We start from the raw sequence: 15,718 nt of genomic DNA, 5'->3' as shown, positions 1-15,718 counted from the left end.
TCTTCCCGCCCCGCGTTCCGTCGTGACCGCGGGGCGGAGCTCATTTTTCGAGTTTGACTCAAAAATGTGTCATCACCGGTTTGGAGAAGCCATTATTATGAACTCGCGACGAAACCACGTTTGTCATTCTTTTCCGGCATCTATAGTCTTGTAAACCACGGTGGCTTTATTCTGAAGCTATCGCTAGCGTTGAAGTGTTCGTATACAAAAACGCTCGCTGTGATATTTTGCCGCCTCCTGACAAGACCCCGCACCCCGCTCCGCCGACTCAGGGGGGTCGGAGCCAGGATAGACGCTCTTTTGTTTCCATTTTTATTTTCGCGAAAGCAATCGTTTATACCAACTTTAACCTGAGTGCAAAGTTCCATTGCTTATCTTGGGGGCCACAATCCGCGATCATTTGTTCTCCGTCCTTGGGTGCTTGTGTGAAGAGCAATTCCGATCTCCGCACCGTTTAAACAAATCAACCTCCGAAAATGCCGCCAGTCTTGCACTGTGTTCGGCACGCCCAGGTATAGTTCCATCTAGTTACAATATTTTCCATAGACCGCTTTGATCTCCTTTCTTTTTTTTTTCCCTTCCCCCGGAGGCTGATGTTATTTTGGGAAACAGGGCTTCCACAACCTTAACTATGCGAATCACATTCTCCCCGATCCCCTCCTTACGCCCCACGGGGAGACTCAATGCCGGAATCTCCTTGTGAATTTTCCTTTCCATGCTAACGTGGAGTTAATTGTCGCTTCGCCATTGAGAAGGACAATATACACTGCGCTGTTAGCTTTTGAAGTACCATTGAGGGAAAAAGGATTGAAAGTCATTGCCTTGCCCCATGTTCAGGAGACAAGCGACGTGCCATGTGACATAGGGAGTGACCTTGAGGCGCTGGCGAAGGAAGTGAGAGAAAAGGACCTCCCAGTTGACCTTTCGCTGGTGATGGAAGGCTGGAACGACAAGGTGAGTACTTGAAAGGTTTTGAAAAAAAAAAGGCTGACGTTAGTTGCTGTTTTGTTAGACTCAATCGAAATGGGCGCCGAACGCCAAAGCTATTTCGGCTCGCGCGCGTGAAGCGCGTCAATGGCTGAAGTCAAGACCTGAAAGGGAAATCGTCATGGTATCCCATGGTGGCTTTTTGCATTATTTTACTGAAGATTGGCAGGACAGTACGTTGTACACAGGTACGTTGCCATATTTTTATTCCCTCCCTAGCAATTGCCCTTGTCCAATCCTTGTGTGCAATTCCCGTTTGCGATCGCTGGTTCTTACCGGCGAATCCCCTGGGAGATGCAATTGCGATTTCATGAATTGTCGTCTTTCGTGCTGTTTCCCTTTACCCGGTACCCCAGTTGCTAGTTTGAGAAGAAATAGAGAAAAAAAAGGAATCCTTGACCAACTTATCATTTTTCTTCTTTGTTCGTTTCACGTACAAAGTCACGAAGAAGAAACCTAGCCCGAATAATTATACTAATCTCCGTCCGTCGCCCGTGTGGCCAGGCACCGGCTGGGCAAACACTGAATTCCGAACCTACGAGTTTACCGCCGTGATCCACGACGACGATTTATACGGACACAAAATCGACGGGGACAATGCTTCCATCATGGAAACGATTGATTCCAGGAAACGACGAGGGAGGGCTGAAGCGCCTGCACCGCGAGACTTGCAGAAGCAGTTCTTTGTGCAGGCCATGAGGGGGTGGGAGAACCAGCTAATTCAGAACTCTGTGGACGAGAAGGAGAAAGAAGAGATTAAACAGAAGCAGCCCATCCATGTGGATGCGAGTTGTTAATATGCATATGGCGGGGTTTTGTGTCTTGATTCATTCCGCACTTGTGACGTTATTTTTACGGCCGCTAGAGAAAGGGACGTATAGACGCGATAGAAGGGTCGACGAGCTACTCGAGTAGACCAGCAGCTTACTTTGGAAGGTTAAATAATGTTGAGTACACAGCTCATATTTCTTTTTTCCAAGCTGATGTGCGTTCGCTGTCAAAAACGACGTTTCCGTTGCTGCAGGTTAACAACGAAAACGAGTTCAATGTCTGGTGAGCGGGTTACGTAATTTCGGCAAACCACTAGCGTCGGGACACCTGCGCCTGGCAGAATTACATTGAGAATCCATCCATAAATACAGCTTTCTTCGCGATTGTGGGATAATTGTGGAAGAGCCGTATGACTGCTGATCTGAATATTCCTTCACGACAGTCCAAGTAAGATTCTATTTGGAGTATCATTTGCTGCAATTCTGCGATGGTATGAGCGCAGTACTGTTAGTTTGGTGCCCGTTGCCCCAAAGGCGGTGAGAGAGTTTATCATCGGATCTTATCTCATCTGGAGAACCGAGCGGTTAATCGCGGCGTTTGCGCGGTGCGAGGGACACCAAAGCTCTTCCCACCCATTTCCCCCGACAGACGCAGAAACGTAGACACATTCAGAATACACCCGGGGTGAGAGAAGAGGCTGTGATAGCTTTGATCTATAATTCTGGGTAGACAGGTTTGAAAAAAAAAAAAAAGAAAGAAAAAAGAGAAAATAAGGAACAAATGGCCTCCCCTCGTCATGCCTCTCGCCGGCTCCTGGGCTCCCTAGGTTCCTGCCGCGCATACTCATCCCAAGCTGCTCCCGGTGCACGCCTCAATCTCCCCGTCGACTATAAGTCGACTCCCCTTCTCCATCACGCATCGTCCACGCTGTCAAATAACCCAGAATTACCCCAGAACGCTTCCACAAAACGATTGAACCTGTACCAGTCCATCAACTCCGCCCTCAGGACCGCTCTCGCTGCCGACGAGAGGGTGCTTCTGTTCGGCGAGGATGTTGCCTTTGGTGGTGTCTTCCGGTGCTCCGTCGACCTGCAGACGGAGTTTGGTTCTGAGAGAGTGTTCAACACCCCGCTTACCGAGCAGGGTATCGTGGGGTTCGGTATCGGCGCCGCCGCGGAGGGATTCAAACCCGTAGCTGAGATCCAGTTCGCGGATTACGTATTTCCGGCTTTTGACCAGCTCGTCAATGAGGCTGCCAAGTTCCGATTTAGAGAAGGCGCCACTGGTGGTAACATCGGCGGCTTGGTTGTGAGAATGCCTTGCGGGGCTGTTGGACACGGTGCGCTGTAAGTGGCCCTTCTCGGTGATATGTGGTAAATTAGACCCTCCCGAAGAAATGTGGTGCTAAATATCTACTTTAAGATATCACTCTCAGTCTCCGGAATCCTTGTTCACCCACGTTCCCGGCTTGCGGGTTGTCATCCCAAGATCCCCAACGCAGGCCAAGGGCCTCTTGTTGAACGCGATTCTCAACTGCAAGGACCCAGTGGTCTTTATGGAGCCGAAAATCCTTTACCGCGCTGCTGTCGAATACGTGCCAACAGAGCCATACTACCTGCCCCTTGACAAGGCGGACATTGTCAAACCAGGAAAGGATCTCACAGTCATTTCTTATGGTCAACCGATGTATCTCTGCTCCGACGCCATCGCCAAGGCCGAAAAGGACTTTGGCGCGAGCATTGAGCTGATTGATCTCCGGGCAATCTATCCCTGGGATCGAGAGACCGTCCTCGAGAGTGTCCGCAAGACTGGCCGGGCCATCGTCGTCCATGAGAGTATGATGAATGCCGGTGTTGGCGCCGAGGTCGCCGCTACGATTCAGGAGGGCGCGTTTTTGAGGCTGGAGGCTCCTGTGAAGCGAGTCACTGGCTGGGGCACCCACTGTGGTTTGATTTTTGAGAAGTTCAACTTGCCAGATGTTGCCAGTACGTTCAATTTTCCTACTACCAAGCTCTTCCCCCCTTATTCCCTTAATTCTTGGTGTCAAGGCTGACGTATTACTACAGGAATATATGATGCCATTAAGCAGACGCTTCACTATTAAAGGATATCCTTAGATTTGAGCATGCATTGTAAAAATGGGGTCTGGGGGGGATTTTGTTTTTTTTGGGCTTTGAAGCAGTGTGATAAGGAGATTTATATAAGTGATGCCCATTTCAAGCCTCCAGTGATTTTTGTGTATGTTATCCGCCTACAGAACTGGGTTTTATGTTGACCCCGGCCAGCAATTTTTGTGTTCTTTAGTTTATAAGAAGATACCATGACCCCCTTTTGGGGATCCCACTCTACATAGAGTTGAATGGAATAGAGACATCCTATTTTGCCCTACATAACTTCACTACCTATCTATCACAGGACTCGTATGTCATGTATGTGACGATGTACGGCGGCAGTACAGTACGTGATGTTGCCTAGCTTCCATGGCAACAAGTACTGTAACTATGCCAAGTACATACGTAACGCCGTGCTAGGAGAAATAAACATTGAACTGAGCGGTTGCCATGCATGTACTGATATTTGCGGAGAAATCTCCGTCAGCCGGTAGAAAGTATCCGCATACGATTAACGATGCCTACGGTTTGGGGGGCATTGCCGTGATGGTTACTATTAGGGTATATCACTGCATCGACTCGAGGCCAATTTCGATTTGCTTTGTATGTAATGTGCATCCTGTAATTTTTTTATGTCACGTTTCGGCTTAAGGGGTAGGCGAGTTCCGCCCACTAGGGGCGGAGCGGAAAGTTAATTTTAGGGGGTCATGAAATTTCCGCTAACCATACAAACAAACACAACTACAACAAACACCGCCCTTCTCTTAGTCTGTAGTTGCTAGAAACATTGTAGAAAAAGAAGGTCAAGGCAAATAAATTTTAGCAAAGGCCTCTAATGCTGCTATATAGACGTGTAGACATCTGCTCCGCCGAGCCGGAGCCAGGGCCTGCCGGAAGCTATATATTGTAGGATTTCGGCGCGCCAGGAAGAGAAGTCAAAGGGAGATTCCCTTCTGGCTGGATATTTCCGTCAGCCTGGAGAAACAAACCGGGAATTCCCATCTTCTTTGCGTTTCCACGTCACAGTACGCAGCAGCTTGTTTACATCGCGCTAGGTTGTAAGCGAGAGGTTCCCTAGCAACATCTCGCATATAAATTCTCTCTTTCTTTCTCTTCCTCTTCCTTCTTTCTTCTCTTTCTTCTCTTCAAGTTCTCAAGCACTCATTCACCTCCTCCCCAACTTCTATAAAGCCATCACTCTCACTCTCACTCTCAAGCTTAACAGCTTTTTTTTTACCTCTCTCCCTTTTTTTTTTCTCCTTGAGAACTTCTCCCTCGGATCCAACGAGATGGGGCTTCTCGAGCTCCTTCAATCCCTTGCGTTGGTGATCCTCTTTTTCGGGGGTCACGCCATCGTGGACCTTCCACTTTGGCAGACACCCCTCGAAGAATGGACCTTCGTGGACTTCGAGGCGATTGGCCTCAGGCTTTTCAACACGGTCATGTTCATGGCCGTGTCGGCATACTGTATCGGCGGCCTATGCTCCGGCATATATGGGCTGCTGATCCCTGTAATCCGCGCAGTTGCCGGCATGGCTCGCGCCGTGACAAGTCTTGCGAGTGAATACTCGAAGAACGGTGCAAAGGGTTCTGCTCTCCTCGCCCTGAACATGGCCAAGGTAGCTCTGCTACGCCCCTGGGTCTCTCGCCTCGTCGAGCTGCTGGTCCTCGGCGATGAAATAGCAATCGTCGCAGTTCTTGTTGTAAGTTGATTCCAAACCACCTTCACATATTCGCTTCCTCGAGAAACAAGAGTCAAAACAAAAAAGAAAAAAAAAAAAAAAATGCTGATATATATCCGACCATCTTTAGCTGCCGGCTGCGCTCTACTACGCATCGGTCAACGTCGGTTGCCCGGTGTTCGCTTATCTCTCCGGCTTTATTGCCGGAATCGTCACTCCGGTCGATGTCGACTTCGATGGTTGCCCTTATGGCGTGACCCGGTCTGCATTCGACCATCATAAGCAGAACCCTAACCTTCGTTACTTTTGCGATGGGGAAATCGATGGCTTCGACGCGCTAGCCTGGTGGACACAAGCTCAGGAAGATGCTACCTCAGTAAGTATTCCCGTTCCGACTTTCTTCCCCCCCCCCTTTTTTTTTTTTTTTTTTTTTTTTTTTGGAAGCTTGACTAACGATTTTGTTTCTTTCTCCAGACCTGGGAATTTTACCTGCCAATCTTTATTTACTCGGTCACGGCGATGTTCTGCGTGTTTCTAGTCGCGATATTTGCTTTTGGCCGCCAGACGCAGGTTGAAATCGGTACCCAGACGGACTCGACTGGCGATCTGAAGGGAGACAGCAACGGCTTGTCAGAAAAGGTCGCCCAGTTACTTGCACGAATTCGGGAACTCGAGGGCTGCAGGGCTATCTCCGAGTCCGTCGTTACACGCCTCAGGGGACAGATTCAGCTGTCGGACAGAACAGTCCAACAGCAGAAGATCGAGCTTGGGGCGGCGCGAAAGGAGCTCGGAGACCTGCGGGCAGTGAACGACAGCCAACGTTCACAGTGCCAGGCTCTGGCCGAGGAGCTGTCGAAGGCGTCTGATGACACCTCTCTTAACCAGTTGCAGCAGCAGCTGGGGCAGGAGAAGGGACTGAGGATCCTTATCACGTACGGCTACCTGGCGCTTCGACAACTTGCTGGGACCTTCGTGGAGTCGGGCCTTGGCGAGCGCCTTCTCTTTCTCACCCGTGAGATTGAGAACAAGTGCACAGCCATTGCCACCGGGGGGACCAGAACGGTTGAAGAGGTGCAGGGTAACCTCGGAAACGGGTTGCTGACCCTGCTGGAGGAAGCGTCGGCATACGCAGCCGAAATCCGGTTAAGCAGACGCGTGGGACAGAATCGTGGCAGCAGCCAGGATGTTGTGCTTTTGAAGCGAAAGCTGAGAAAGTGCAAGCGTCTCGCGCGGTTTGTGAAGGCCGATTCTGCGGCCCGACAGGACCAGGCCATTCAGTTGGCAAAGGCAGGGACGGTTGGAGAGACCAACTCGGTGGACGACGAACGCATGACGCAGGAGCTTGACGGTTACAAGCAAGGGCTCCTTTCCGTGCGTCGGGAACTCAACGACACCGCGCAGAAGCTCGGTAGTCTCGAGCAGCAGCTCGCCGAATCCCGGGCCCTGAACGAGTCAATGAACCAGGGCTTCACGACAACGATCGCCGAGAAGGTGACTGCACTTCAGAAGCTCCGCGAGGAGCTGACGGTTGCCCTTCAGCGAGAGGCGACTCTCAAGAAGGAGATGGTGCAGAGGACCGAGAACGAGACTGCGCTCCAGAAGCTCCGTGAGGAGCTGACAGGTGCCCTCCAGCGAGAGGCGACTCTCAAGGAGGAGGCAGCGCAGAGGGCCCAGCTGGCGGAAGGCCACGATCAGGCTGTTGCGAGTCTGTCCGCAGAGAAGCAACAGCTGACCGCCCGCATTGAGGAGTTTGACCTCAAACTGGGTGCGGCGAACTTCCGGTACAGCGAGCTAGGTCAACGGGGGTCACAGCTCCAGCAGAGACTGGAAGGGTTGACTCGACAGGTGTCCGAAAAGGACCAACTGTTGGCCTGGCTCCGGGCGGAAAACGACGGTCTGTTCTCCAAGTGCAAGGGAGTCGAGGTGGAGATCAGGGAGCTCCGCAATGAGCAGCGGAAGGCGAAGAAGGAATCTGGCAACACGGTGTCGAACGCCGTGCGGATGCACAGAGTCCAGCTCGTTGAACAGCAAAACGAGATCGACGACCTTCAGCGCGGGCTCCAGAAGGCCGAGAAGGACCTCAGCTCTTCGATCGACGAGGTCGCCAAGCGAAAGATCGCAGAGCTCGAGGCGCAGGTCGAGAAGCTCACGGTCCAGCACCAGCAGCAATCCGGTACGGAGATTGAGCTGCGCAAGGAGGTGCAGGACCTCAAGGAGCGACTCGACCAGGTCGGCCGGGAGAAAAGCACGAAGAAAGCAGTGGGCTCCGTGTTCGCCGACCCCCAGAAGGCACGGGCCCAGAAGCTGCAACGGGACGTCCAGAACCTCCGGCAAGAGGCCGAGGTGATGGGCACGATGAGAGACCGGCTCGCGAACGAGATCAGGGATCTCAAAGCCAAGTACGAGCCACGGAACGACAACCGCGAACCCCAGACCCCGCTGACGGTCCAGGGGCTCCAGCGCATCCTCCAGAAGGAGAAGACCTCCCAGGGTCTATCCCGCCCATGAGGATCCAAAGTTCCGCCGATGTGGTTGTCGAGAAGGTGTTCCCAGGGGCTTCGTTTTTTCACGGAGCCTCTTGTGTTGAGCAATTCACGGCAACCGACAAGTTAACTCGTCCACAGATCCGACTCTCTCTTTTTTCTTTTTTTATTCGCGAGCGATCAAGTTTTGTAGAGAATGTTGTTGTTTGACAAGTTTTTAAACTCCGACTGACTCAGCGCCTCTCACCCGACTTTTGTCTGTCACGCTGCGCTTCGTCTCGACTCTCTCTGCTCTCTCTCTCTCTCTCTCTCCCGTTTCTTCGGCTTTTGTCCTCTCCAAAAAAAAAGGCATCTTCCTCGATTCTGACTCGCCTAGACGGCCTGTCTCCGGCAACATCTCAGCTTTCTCGATTGCACCTTTCCGTACATTTCTTTATAGTTACGCAATCCTGCTGAGATCCGAGCCCCCGAATCCTCCTGTCGACCTGCTGCCCGTCCGCCCCCGTATCGCCCGCAACCTCGTTTCTCGTGTCGACGTGCGACCTCCGATATATAAATTCCTGCAATTGAAAATCTAAAAGAAAAATAAATAAAAAAGAAGGAAGGACGCCCAGTATTTATTTTGAAGCATTTTGCAAGCCGCGGTTATGAAATTGTTCTGAACCAGTCTGGGATACAGCGGACTTTCGATGTCTTCCAATCACCATGCGGTTAGAAGGTACTTTGGTCTGGGGCTGATCAAGTTGCTTCTACCACTTCTCGCCAGGCTTCCGATCGTCACAGGATTACCGATATTCTCTCCAGCTCTAGCGACGCAGGAAGATGGCGAACCCGTGAATCAACCAAGTTTCTGGCTGTACTTGGGGGTTGCAACGGCTCTGGTCGTTGCCGGTGGCGCTTTCGCAGGCCTGACCATCGCCCTCATGGGCCAGGTGAGAGAGTCTCTTGATTCCAATTTCAGTGTCCGTCCCCAGTTAGCTTTAAAGCTCCAAGCTAACCAGTTTTCCTTGTTCTCTCTCCCTAGGATGAGATTTATTTACAGGTGATCAAGACCTCCGGCGAAGGCGCCGAGAAGAGGCATGCCGAGAAGGTCCTGAATCTGCTGAAGAAAGGAAAACACTGGGTCCTGGTTACGCTTCTGCTGAGCAATGTCATCACAAACGAAACACTTCCAATTGTCCTTGACCGCTCACTTGGTGGCGGGTGGCCGGCAGTATTAGGAAGTACTGCTCTCATCGGTATGACTCTCGACGAGTTGCTTTCTTTGCTTTTTTTTTTTTTTTTTTTTTTTTTTTTCCCCCGATCTAACTCTCTGCAGTCGTCTTTGGAGAAGTTGTCCCACAATCCATCTGTGTTCGCTATGGACTCCCTATCGGCGCTTGGATGGCACCTTGTGTCCTTATCCTCATGTACATCATGTCTCCGGTCGCATGGCCCATCGCGAAACTCCTCGACAAGCTCCTCGGCGTTGACCATCGGACCCTTTACAAGAAAGCCGGACTGAAAACCCTCGTTACCTTGCACAAAACACTTGGCAGTGCTGGAGAACAATTGAATTCCGACGAAGTGACCATCATCAGCGCCGTGTTGGACCTGAAAGAAAAGCCCGTCGGCAGTATCATGATCCCCATGGAAGACGTGTTTACAATGTCTACCGAAACCGTTTTGGATGAGAAGATGATGGACCTCATTCTTTCGCAAGGGTATTCGCGAATACCGATACACTCCCCAGACAACCCACAGAACTTTGTTGGCATGCTCCTGGTGAAGATGCTTATCACATACGACCCTGAAGATTGCAAGCAAGTCCGAGACTTTGCCCTAGCTACACTTCCAGAAACCCGAGCAGAGACTAGCTGTTTAGACATTGTCAATTTTTTTCAAGAAGGAAAATCTCACATGGTGTTGGTGTCAGAGTTTCCAGGTGAAGATCATGGAGCGTTAGGTGTTGTGACTTTAGAAGATGTTATTGAAGAACTTATTGGAGAGTGAGTGTCGAGTCGAATCTACTACCCCCCTAAGGGATACGCGATTCTAATGTGAAGCAGGGAGATCATCGACGAGTCCGATGTTTTTATCGACGTCCACAAAGCCATCCGTCGAATGGCCCCGGCTCCCAAAGCTCGCGTCCCCAAAGGTCAGATCGTCACAGACCCACCAGACAATCTCGGTGCATTGCAAAACGGAGACAGCGAAGCAGCCTCTACCGGCCACAAGGGGCCCGACGCCAGCTCATCAGGGACTGGCGACTTACAGGCTTCTCGGCGAAAAGGTTCCATTGGCGACATTGGATCTCCACCCCCGCCGATATTCAAACTGAGAAAATCAAGCACACACGATGCTGTCGAAGGTCCAGATGCCGCCATTATACAACGTGGTGCCACTCCAGAAATCCGCGAACACCTTAAACACTTGGGCCCTTCGAACCTTGCCAGCAGACCTCGTCAGACACGCTATAACAATGTGAAAATCAAACCTGGCAGTTCCTCTCCCTTGGTGTCCGCCGTGGATTCACGGCTGCAATCACCGGACCCTCAGCGCAGAATGTCAGAAGTTACAAGCTTCAGTGGAAACACCGGACCTGGTGGTGGAGTCAAATCGGCCGGGAAATCCGCCAGTGACGCTGTTCTGGCCCTGAGAAGATACGGAAGTACCACCGAGGCTCCCAGTCGACGTTCGATCACCAGAGACACCGTGCCTACTATGAACCGTGACATCATCAACGTCCGAAGTGACCTGTTGCAGCCGGCGCCGCATCGGCCAAGCTACCGACAAGGCTGCCTGTCTCCCAGCGAGGCTCCAACCCTCTCCGCAGGTGGTACTACTAATTCGAGTCCGCTAAGCCCGCCGTATCTCGCACATGGCCCTGCAAGAAGCGGGAGCATCACCGAACAGGTCGTTGACAGCAACGGTATTCGAAAGGTCATACTGCAAACGTCGGACACTCACCCTGCATCTGGCGAAGAAGGGCAAGGGCACAGTCGTCAACCTTCTGCAACGCAAACGAAGCCTGTACCTCCTCATGCTGCTGTCGAGCACAATAGCGATGACGAAGACGGTCAAAACGAAGCTGATATTTCTCAGAGTTCCACGAAACAAGACAAGACGAAGAAGAAGAGAAGAAGAAAGAAAAGGAAGCCAGCGAGCTCCAAATCAGGTGATGGAGCGGTGGATGAAAGACAACCCTTGCTGGGGTGATTGACATTTTGACAGGCGTATAAATTTTTTGTGGTGGTCTCTACGGTTTGAGATTTCCGGGATAGAAAGGGATTTGATGGGTGTTTTTTGTACTCTATATGGAGGGTATTGGATTTGGATTCGGGAGTATGATTTGACTATCGATGGGTTTGCTTTTTCTTTTTTTCTGTTCTGCAAGCGACAAGTGACAGGATTTTTTTGGGCCTGTTCTGTTGATGTATTTCTAGCAGGCCTTTTTTTTCCTTCGATTTTGATTTCTATGTCTTACTACTCCGTGCATGTATTTGCCAAAACGATGAATGAAATCTCGCTTGGCCTTTTTTTTTTTCCCTTTTTTTTTTTTTTTTTTTTGACTGTTCGGTGCTGCTTTTTTCCACTTGCCAGGTCTACGGGTCTCTTACACAGAGGATCCTCTTAATATACGGGTCTCTTACACAAAGGATCCTCTTAATATTGTCGGGTCATGAAAATAAAATCCGGGCTTTGCTGTGAATTTTACACAGCGCTCTCGAACCGAAACTATTTTGTGCCTCAATTATTGGCGGAGAAAAAGGCAAAAAAACTCAGCTTTCGGAGTTAGTTAGGTACATAACCCGGGAAGATCGAAATTCAAAACAACAACTTTATTAAGATGCGACAACATGTTTTTGGTTTAGATTCCCGGCGCTGGCGGCTGCTTACTTGCGCCCTCCCGGTGGCTACCAGTAACCAGGCTGTGTGATTCGGGGGATGTTTGAGACAGCGTGCGTCTTGCAACATGCATGCGCGGTCATTGTCCAAAAGGTTGGGTGGACATTGTTATCATGTATTGCTTTTGTTTTTTTTTTTTTTGAAAAAGGGCATTTCATTCATTGTGCGTGAGACACATTGCCGTGAATATTCGCAATTTGGCCGCCGCTGGCCGGGGGAGATTGGGAGCAAGGGACGTTCTCCGGTGGTAAGTTTTAAGAGAAAATCATGCTGGACGACGCTGGATTTCAAGCTTGATCCTCGGCGCGTGCGAGGTTTGGAACTCTGGGGGGCAAAGCGGTATCCCAGTGGACGCTGCTCATGCTGTTGGCGGGACTCCAGCAGATTCCTGTCGATCTTGTTCCGGCCCCGGCAGTCTGATACACCTGCAAGCTGAGCCGGGGGAACGACCGGGGGAGTGATTGGCCGCCGGGCGCTGGGATGGCTGCAGCCCCTTTTCTTGGCTCCTGCGACGTTGAGGATCCGGTGCGTGAAATGAACACTCGAGCTTGAGAGGACATCATCGCCCATTCGCTCTGCGTCCCACACCCATCATCATCACCATCAACCATCAACATCATCATCGTCACCATCACCATCACCATCACTCTCCCTTTTATCTCAAGGCGAGATTTGACTGCTCTGGGGGAATCTTTCACTCTCTCAAGATCCTCCCCAGCGTTGCAGATGCCAATGCCCGGTCAATCATCGCGACAACCGACGCTCTTTTCTCCACACTAAACTCTTTTTCCCCGTCAAATTGGAACATGCAAGAATGAGACCGGCCACATTGTCGCCGGCAAACGATCATTTCAAGTCATTCTGCTTGTCGACTATTCACCACCGCTCTTCTGTTTCGCGTTACTTTCCGGCACACAGTAACATTCGGTGCTGAGGAAATTCCCCTCGTTTCCCCTTGCAATCTGCCTATATCGCGTCAACCCCGCGGCTGGTCCGAACGGTTGTCGCTCGCGATCATTACTCTCTCTCACCTGTGATACGTGACTCTCCGTCAACACTTCTCTCTCACCCGGGCCTGCCCACAAACCGCAGAGATACCTGAGAGGAAGGAAAAGAAAAAAAAAATTAAATAAATAAATAAATAAACAGGCCAACATGGGCTGTTGTGGTGACCGTCACCGCGATGATGATCTGATTCACGTCAAGGCCGAGCAGAAATGGGACTACATCGTGAGTGGTGCCGTCTCTCAAGCCGTTCAAGAATGCTAATATCCCCCCCCGTTGCAGACTCTGACAGACTTCCGATCGACCTCTTGCTTCACGTTCCTGTCGTACTGCATTCTCTACCTCACCATCATTAAATCGTTTGCCGTTTATGGAGTCGACACTTTTACTGCTGTGAACCTGTTGGCGTTTTCGCGCTGGGCGTCTCAGATTAAGCCAAAAATCCCCTTTGGAATTTCGAAATGGATCTTCTCCGGGTGCATCATTCTCTCCTTTGTCCTGCTGGCATACCGTTGGATCCGTGCCATACGCGTAATTAAATCTGGCGGAGTTGCCCAGAGCTACCTTGACCCGATCGCCGTTCGTGTTCAAAGTACTCGAATGGGAAGCGAAGGGCAGGGTTTCCGCCGGTTCCTCGTCTTTGCAGAATTGACTAAAAGTAAGAAAGGAGCTGACTACGTCGCCCTGTTCACTTACTTTAACTTTGAATGTGAGTGCAAGGAAGTTTCGCCCTTTTTTTCACAGCCCCGACGGGGGTTTTGAAATAGTTTCTCGCTGACCATCGCCGTAGCCTGGCTGCGAGTTATCTTTGCCGAAGGACCCCGCCAAGCTATCAACGGATTCACTCTTTATTCTGTAATGGAGCTGCGCCTGATCCCGATAGGAGAGAACGCTCCTTCTGACGGGACTCCGGCAGTGGTACAGTTCTTCAACAACGTCGAGGCGCTGGCCGAGAAGGACAAGCTCCAAGCGACCATCTTATTCGCCATGCTTTTCACATTCGTCATCTGGGTCTTGTCGATTTTGAGTTTAGCGTTATCGCTGATCATGTACTTGCTGTTTCTGTGGCATCATATCCCGAGTGAAGACGGTTCGCTCACGGCATATTGTCGACGGAAAATTAACACGCGACTGGAGCGCATTGTCAAAAGAAAGGTCGATAGAGCTCTTGCCAAGGGTCTTGCTCTTCAGGATCGGAAACGAACGGATCTAGAGACAGGCGTCGAGACTATCAAACAACAGCCGACGTTACCCACCTTTGACTATGCGAGCAGCAACCTGTCAAGTGTGCCGCCTATGCCAGGCCTTTCTCGACAGACCACGGCGACAACCCTGCCTCCATACTCCAGAGCGCCCCCGTCCGGCAGCGGCGGGCAATTTGGAATGGACCGTCAGCCAACGCTGCCGGATATGAAATGGGAAAATCCACCGTTGCCCACGAGCACTCCCGGACCGGGCACTCGAACGTCTGACGATACTGCATCGCTCGTAAACAACGCTGGAGGATTTGGGTATACCGCGCCGCCCAGTGAAGCCTTGTCATCGCCAACTGAACGATACGGAACTCCTTTCTCTGCTTCGATGAGTGACGTTTCTCTTCCCGGCGGCCGGGCTCGTCGAACTCCTGCCCCTTCCATTGCCCCTTTCGTGGATCCATATGGACGGGCTCCCCCAAGCCTGCCGACTCCAAGGCTGCCAACTCCGAGAACGCAGTCCCCGGCTCCACGAGAAGGCTATAGTTTTGCAAGGCCACCCCCGCCAGCTACCACCGTCCCAGAGCGATCCGTGACCGCTCCCATACCAAGTGTCACTCCTTCGCCCAGTTCTTACCGCAATTTCACTCGGCCATGGCCAGCTCCCACCCAAGTTTCCGGGAAATCCTCCATGTCTCAATATTCAAACGCACTTCCCTCTCCGCGGCGAGTAGGAACTGCTCCGCCTTCTCAAGACTCGCTGCCGTACAATCCTGGCCCCCGGTTTTGATGCAGACTCGATCGACTCATACAAAATTCAAACGCGGGAAAGCCTGTCTTGCGTGTGGGCGAATAACCGTCTGCATGTGTTCAAATAATACCTGACTCCTTTCTTTTTCTCCCCTCGCCCCCTTTTTTTTTCCCTTTTTTTTTTTTTTTTTTATTTTCCGAATAAAGTTATGTACCGATTCTTTTTAACGGCTTTCCAAGCGGAACATGGAGAGGCAGGCTTCTTTATTTTCCCACAGTATGACTCGTGCTCTCTCTGCTTTCTGCCATTCGATCTTATACCCCCCCTTTTTTTTGCTCCCCCTTTATGATTTCAGATTCAGCATCTCCTTTTTTTTCTTTCCCGTGTGTACTCATGCCTAGTTTATCGCGCATCTTGCCATCGATTGATTTACGCACCCCTTTTGTAACCTCTGCTGATGAGGAGTCATGGTTTCCGATGTAATTAAAAGAAAATCTGCTTAACTTCTCCCTGTCTCCAGCATGTTATCTATCTGCGGATTTGCTCAGGATAGTAATGAAGATGGTGTGTAAATGTAAATAGTTCTACGGAGTCGTTGAATCGCGTCCATCAGAGGCGTAGATCGATTGCCGCCACAAATGCCAGTCAGTACCCAGGATCTGCATGGGAATTTGACAAAAATATATCCCGGTTTGCGGGATGACTGCGGGCCTCTTCATAGTTAGTTATCTGGCTCCTAGCTACAGAGTACTGATGTTGTCTAATATAACTGCATACATAATTTTTTGGTGGGTTGACGCACGATATTGATCCTTTCGCCGTCTCGCGCCTTATATACTCCGTAGTG

At 50.9% G+C, this 15,718-nt stretch overlaps 6 protein-coding genes across 6 annotated transcripts; 5 read left to right on the top strand and 1 right to left on the bottom strand.

The window, feature by feature from the left end:
* Window positions 1–91: 91 nt before the first annotated feature.
* CIMG_01165 (phosphoglycerate mutase) lies at window positions 92–1,932 on the top strand. The gene is made up of 4 exons (XM_001247393.2): window positions 92–512; window positions 613–954; window positions 1,013–1,175; window positions 1,492–1,932. The coding sequence occupies exons 1-4, from the start codon at window positions 477–479 to the stop codon at window positions 1,782–1,784; spliced, it is 834 nt and encodes a 277-aa protein (XP_001247394.1). The 5' UTR covers window positions 92–476; the 3' UTR covers window positions 1,785–1,932.
* A 522-nt stretch (window positions 1,933–2,454) lies between these two features.
* On the top strand, window positions 2,455–4,002 carry CIMG_01166 (3-methyl-2-oxobutanoate dehydrogenase). Its single transcript, XM_001247394.2, has 3 exons — window positions 2,455–3,104; window positions 3,181–3,743; window positions 3,825–4,002. Exons 1-3 carry the CDS (start codon window positions 2,539–2,541, stop codon window positions 3,860–3,862), a joined length of 1,167 nt encoding a protein of 388 aa, XP_001247395.1. The 5' UTR covers window positions 2,455–2,538; the 3' UTR covers window positions 3,863–4,002.
* A 1,156-nt stretch (window positions 4,003–5,158) lies between these two features.
* Window positions 5,159–8,175, top strand: CIMG_01168 (uncharacterized protein; the record flags this gene model as incomplete). The annotated part of the gene is made up of 3 exons (XM_001247396.2): window positions 5,159–5,572; window positions 5,682–5,927; window positions 6,026–8,175. 3 exons carry the CDS (start codon window positions 5,159–5,161, stop codon window positions 8,057–8,059), a joined length of 2,694 nt encoding a protein of 897 aa, XP_001247397.2. The 3' UTR covers window positions 8,060–8,175.
* Window positions 8,176–8,340: 165 nt separating this feature from the next.
* CIMG_01169 (uncharacterized protein) lies at window positions 8,341–11,531 on the top strand. The gene is made up of 4 exons (XM_001247397.2): window positions 8,341–8,966; window positions 9,059–9,272; window positions 9,353–10,022; window positions 10,083–11,531. The coding sequence occupies exons 1-4, from the start codon at window positions 8,724–8,726 to the stop codon at window positions 11,230–11,232; spliced, it is 2,277 nt and encodes a 758-aa protein (XP_001247398.1). The 5' UTR covers window positions 8,341–8,723; the 3' UTR covers window positions 11,233–11,531.
* Window positions 11,532–12,209: 678 nt separating this feature from the next.
* CIMG_01170 (uncharacterized protein) lies at window positions 12,210–12,566 on the bottom strand (the record flags this gene model as incomplete). The annotated part of the gene is made up of 1 exon (XM_001247398.1): window positions 12,210–12,566. The coding sequence occupies one exon, from the start codon at window positions 12,564–12,566 to the stop codon at window positions 12,210–12,212; it is 357 nt and encodes a 118-aa protein (XP_001247399.1).
* A 511-nt stretch (window positions 12,567–13,077) lies between these two features.
* Window positions 13,078–15,449, top strand: CIMG_01171 (uncharacterized protein; the record flags this gene model as incomplete). Its single annotated transcript, XM_001247399.2, has 3 exons — window positions 13,078–13,152; window positions 13,210–13,636; window positions 13,718–15,449. 3 exons carry the CDS (start codon window positions 13,078–13,080, stop codon window positions 14,908–14,910), a joined length of 1,695 nt encoding a protein of 564 aa, XP_001247400.2. The 3' UTR covers window positions 14,911–15,449.
* Between the last annotated feature and the right edge of the window lie 269 nt (window positions 15,450–15,718).

The sequence above is a fragment of the Coccidioides immitis genome, assembly GCF_000149335.2.
Source record: "Coccidioides immitis RS genomic scaffold supercont3.1, whole genome shotgun sequence".
NCBI lineage: Eukaryota > Fungi > Ascomycota > Eurotiomycetes > Onygenales > Onygenaceae > Coccidioides > Coccidioides immitis.
The sequence above is the reverse complement of the archived record's forward strand: the minus strand, read 5'-3'. Positions and strand labels throughout refer to the sequence as shown.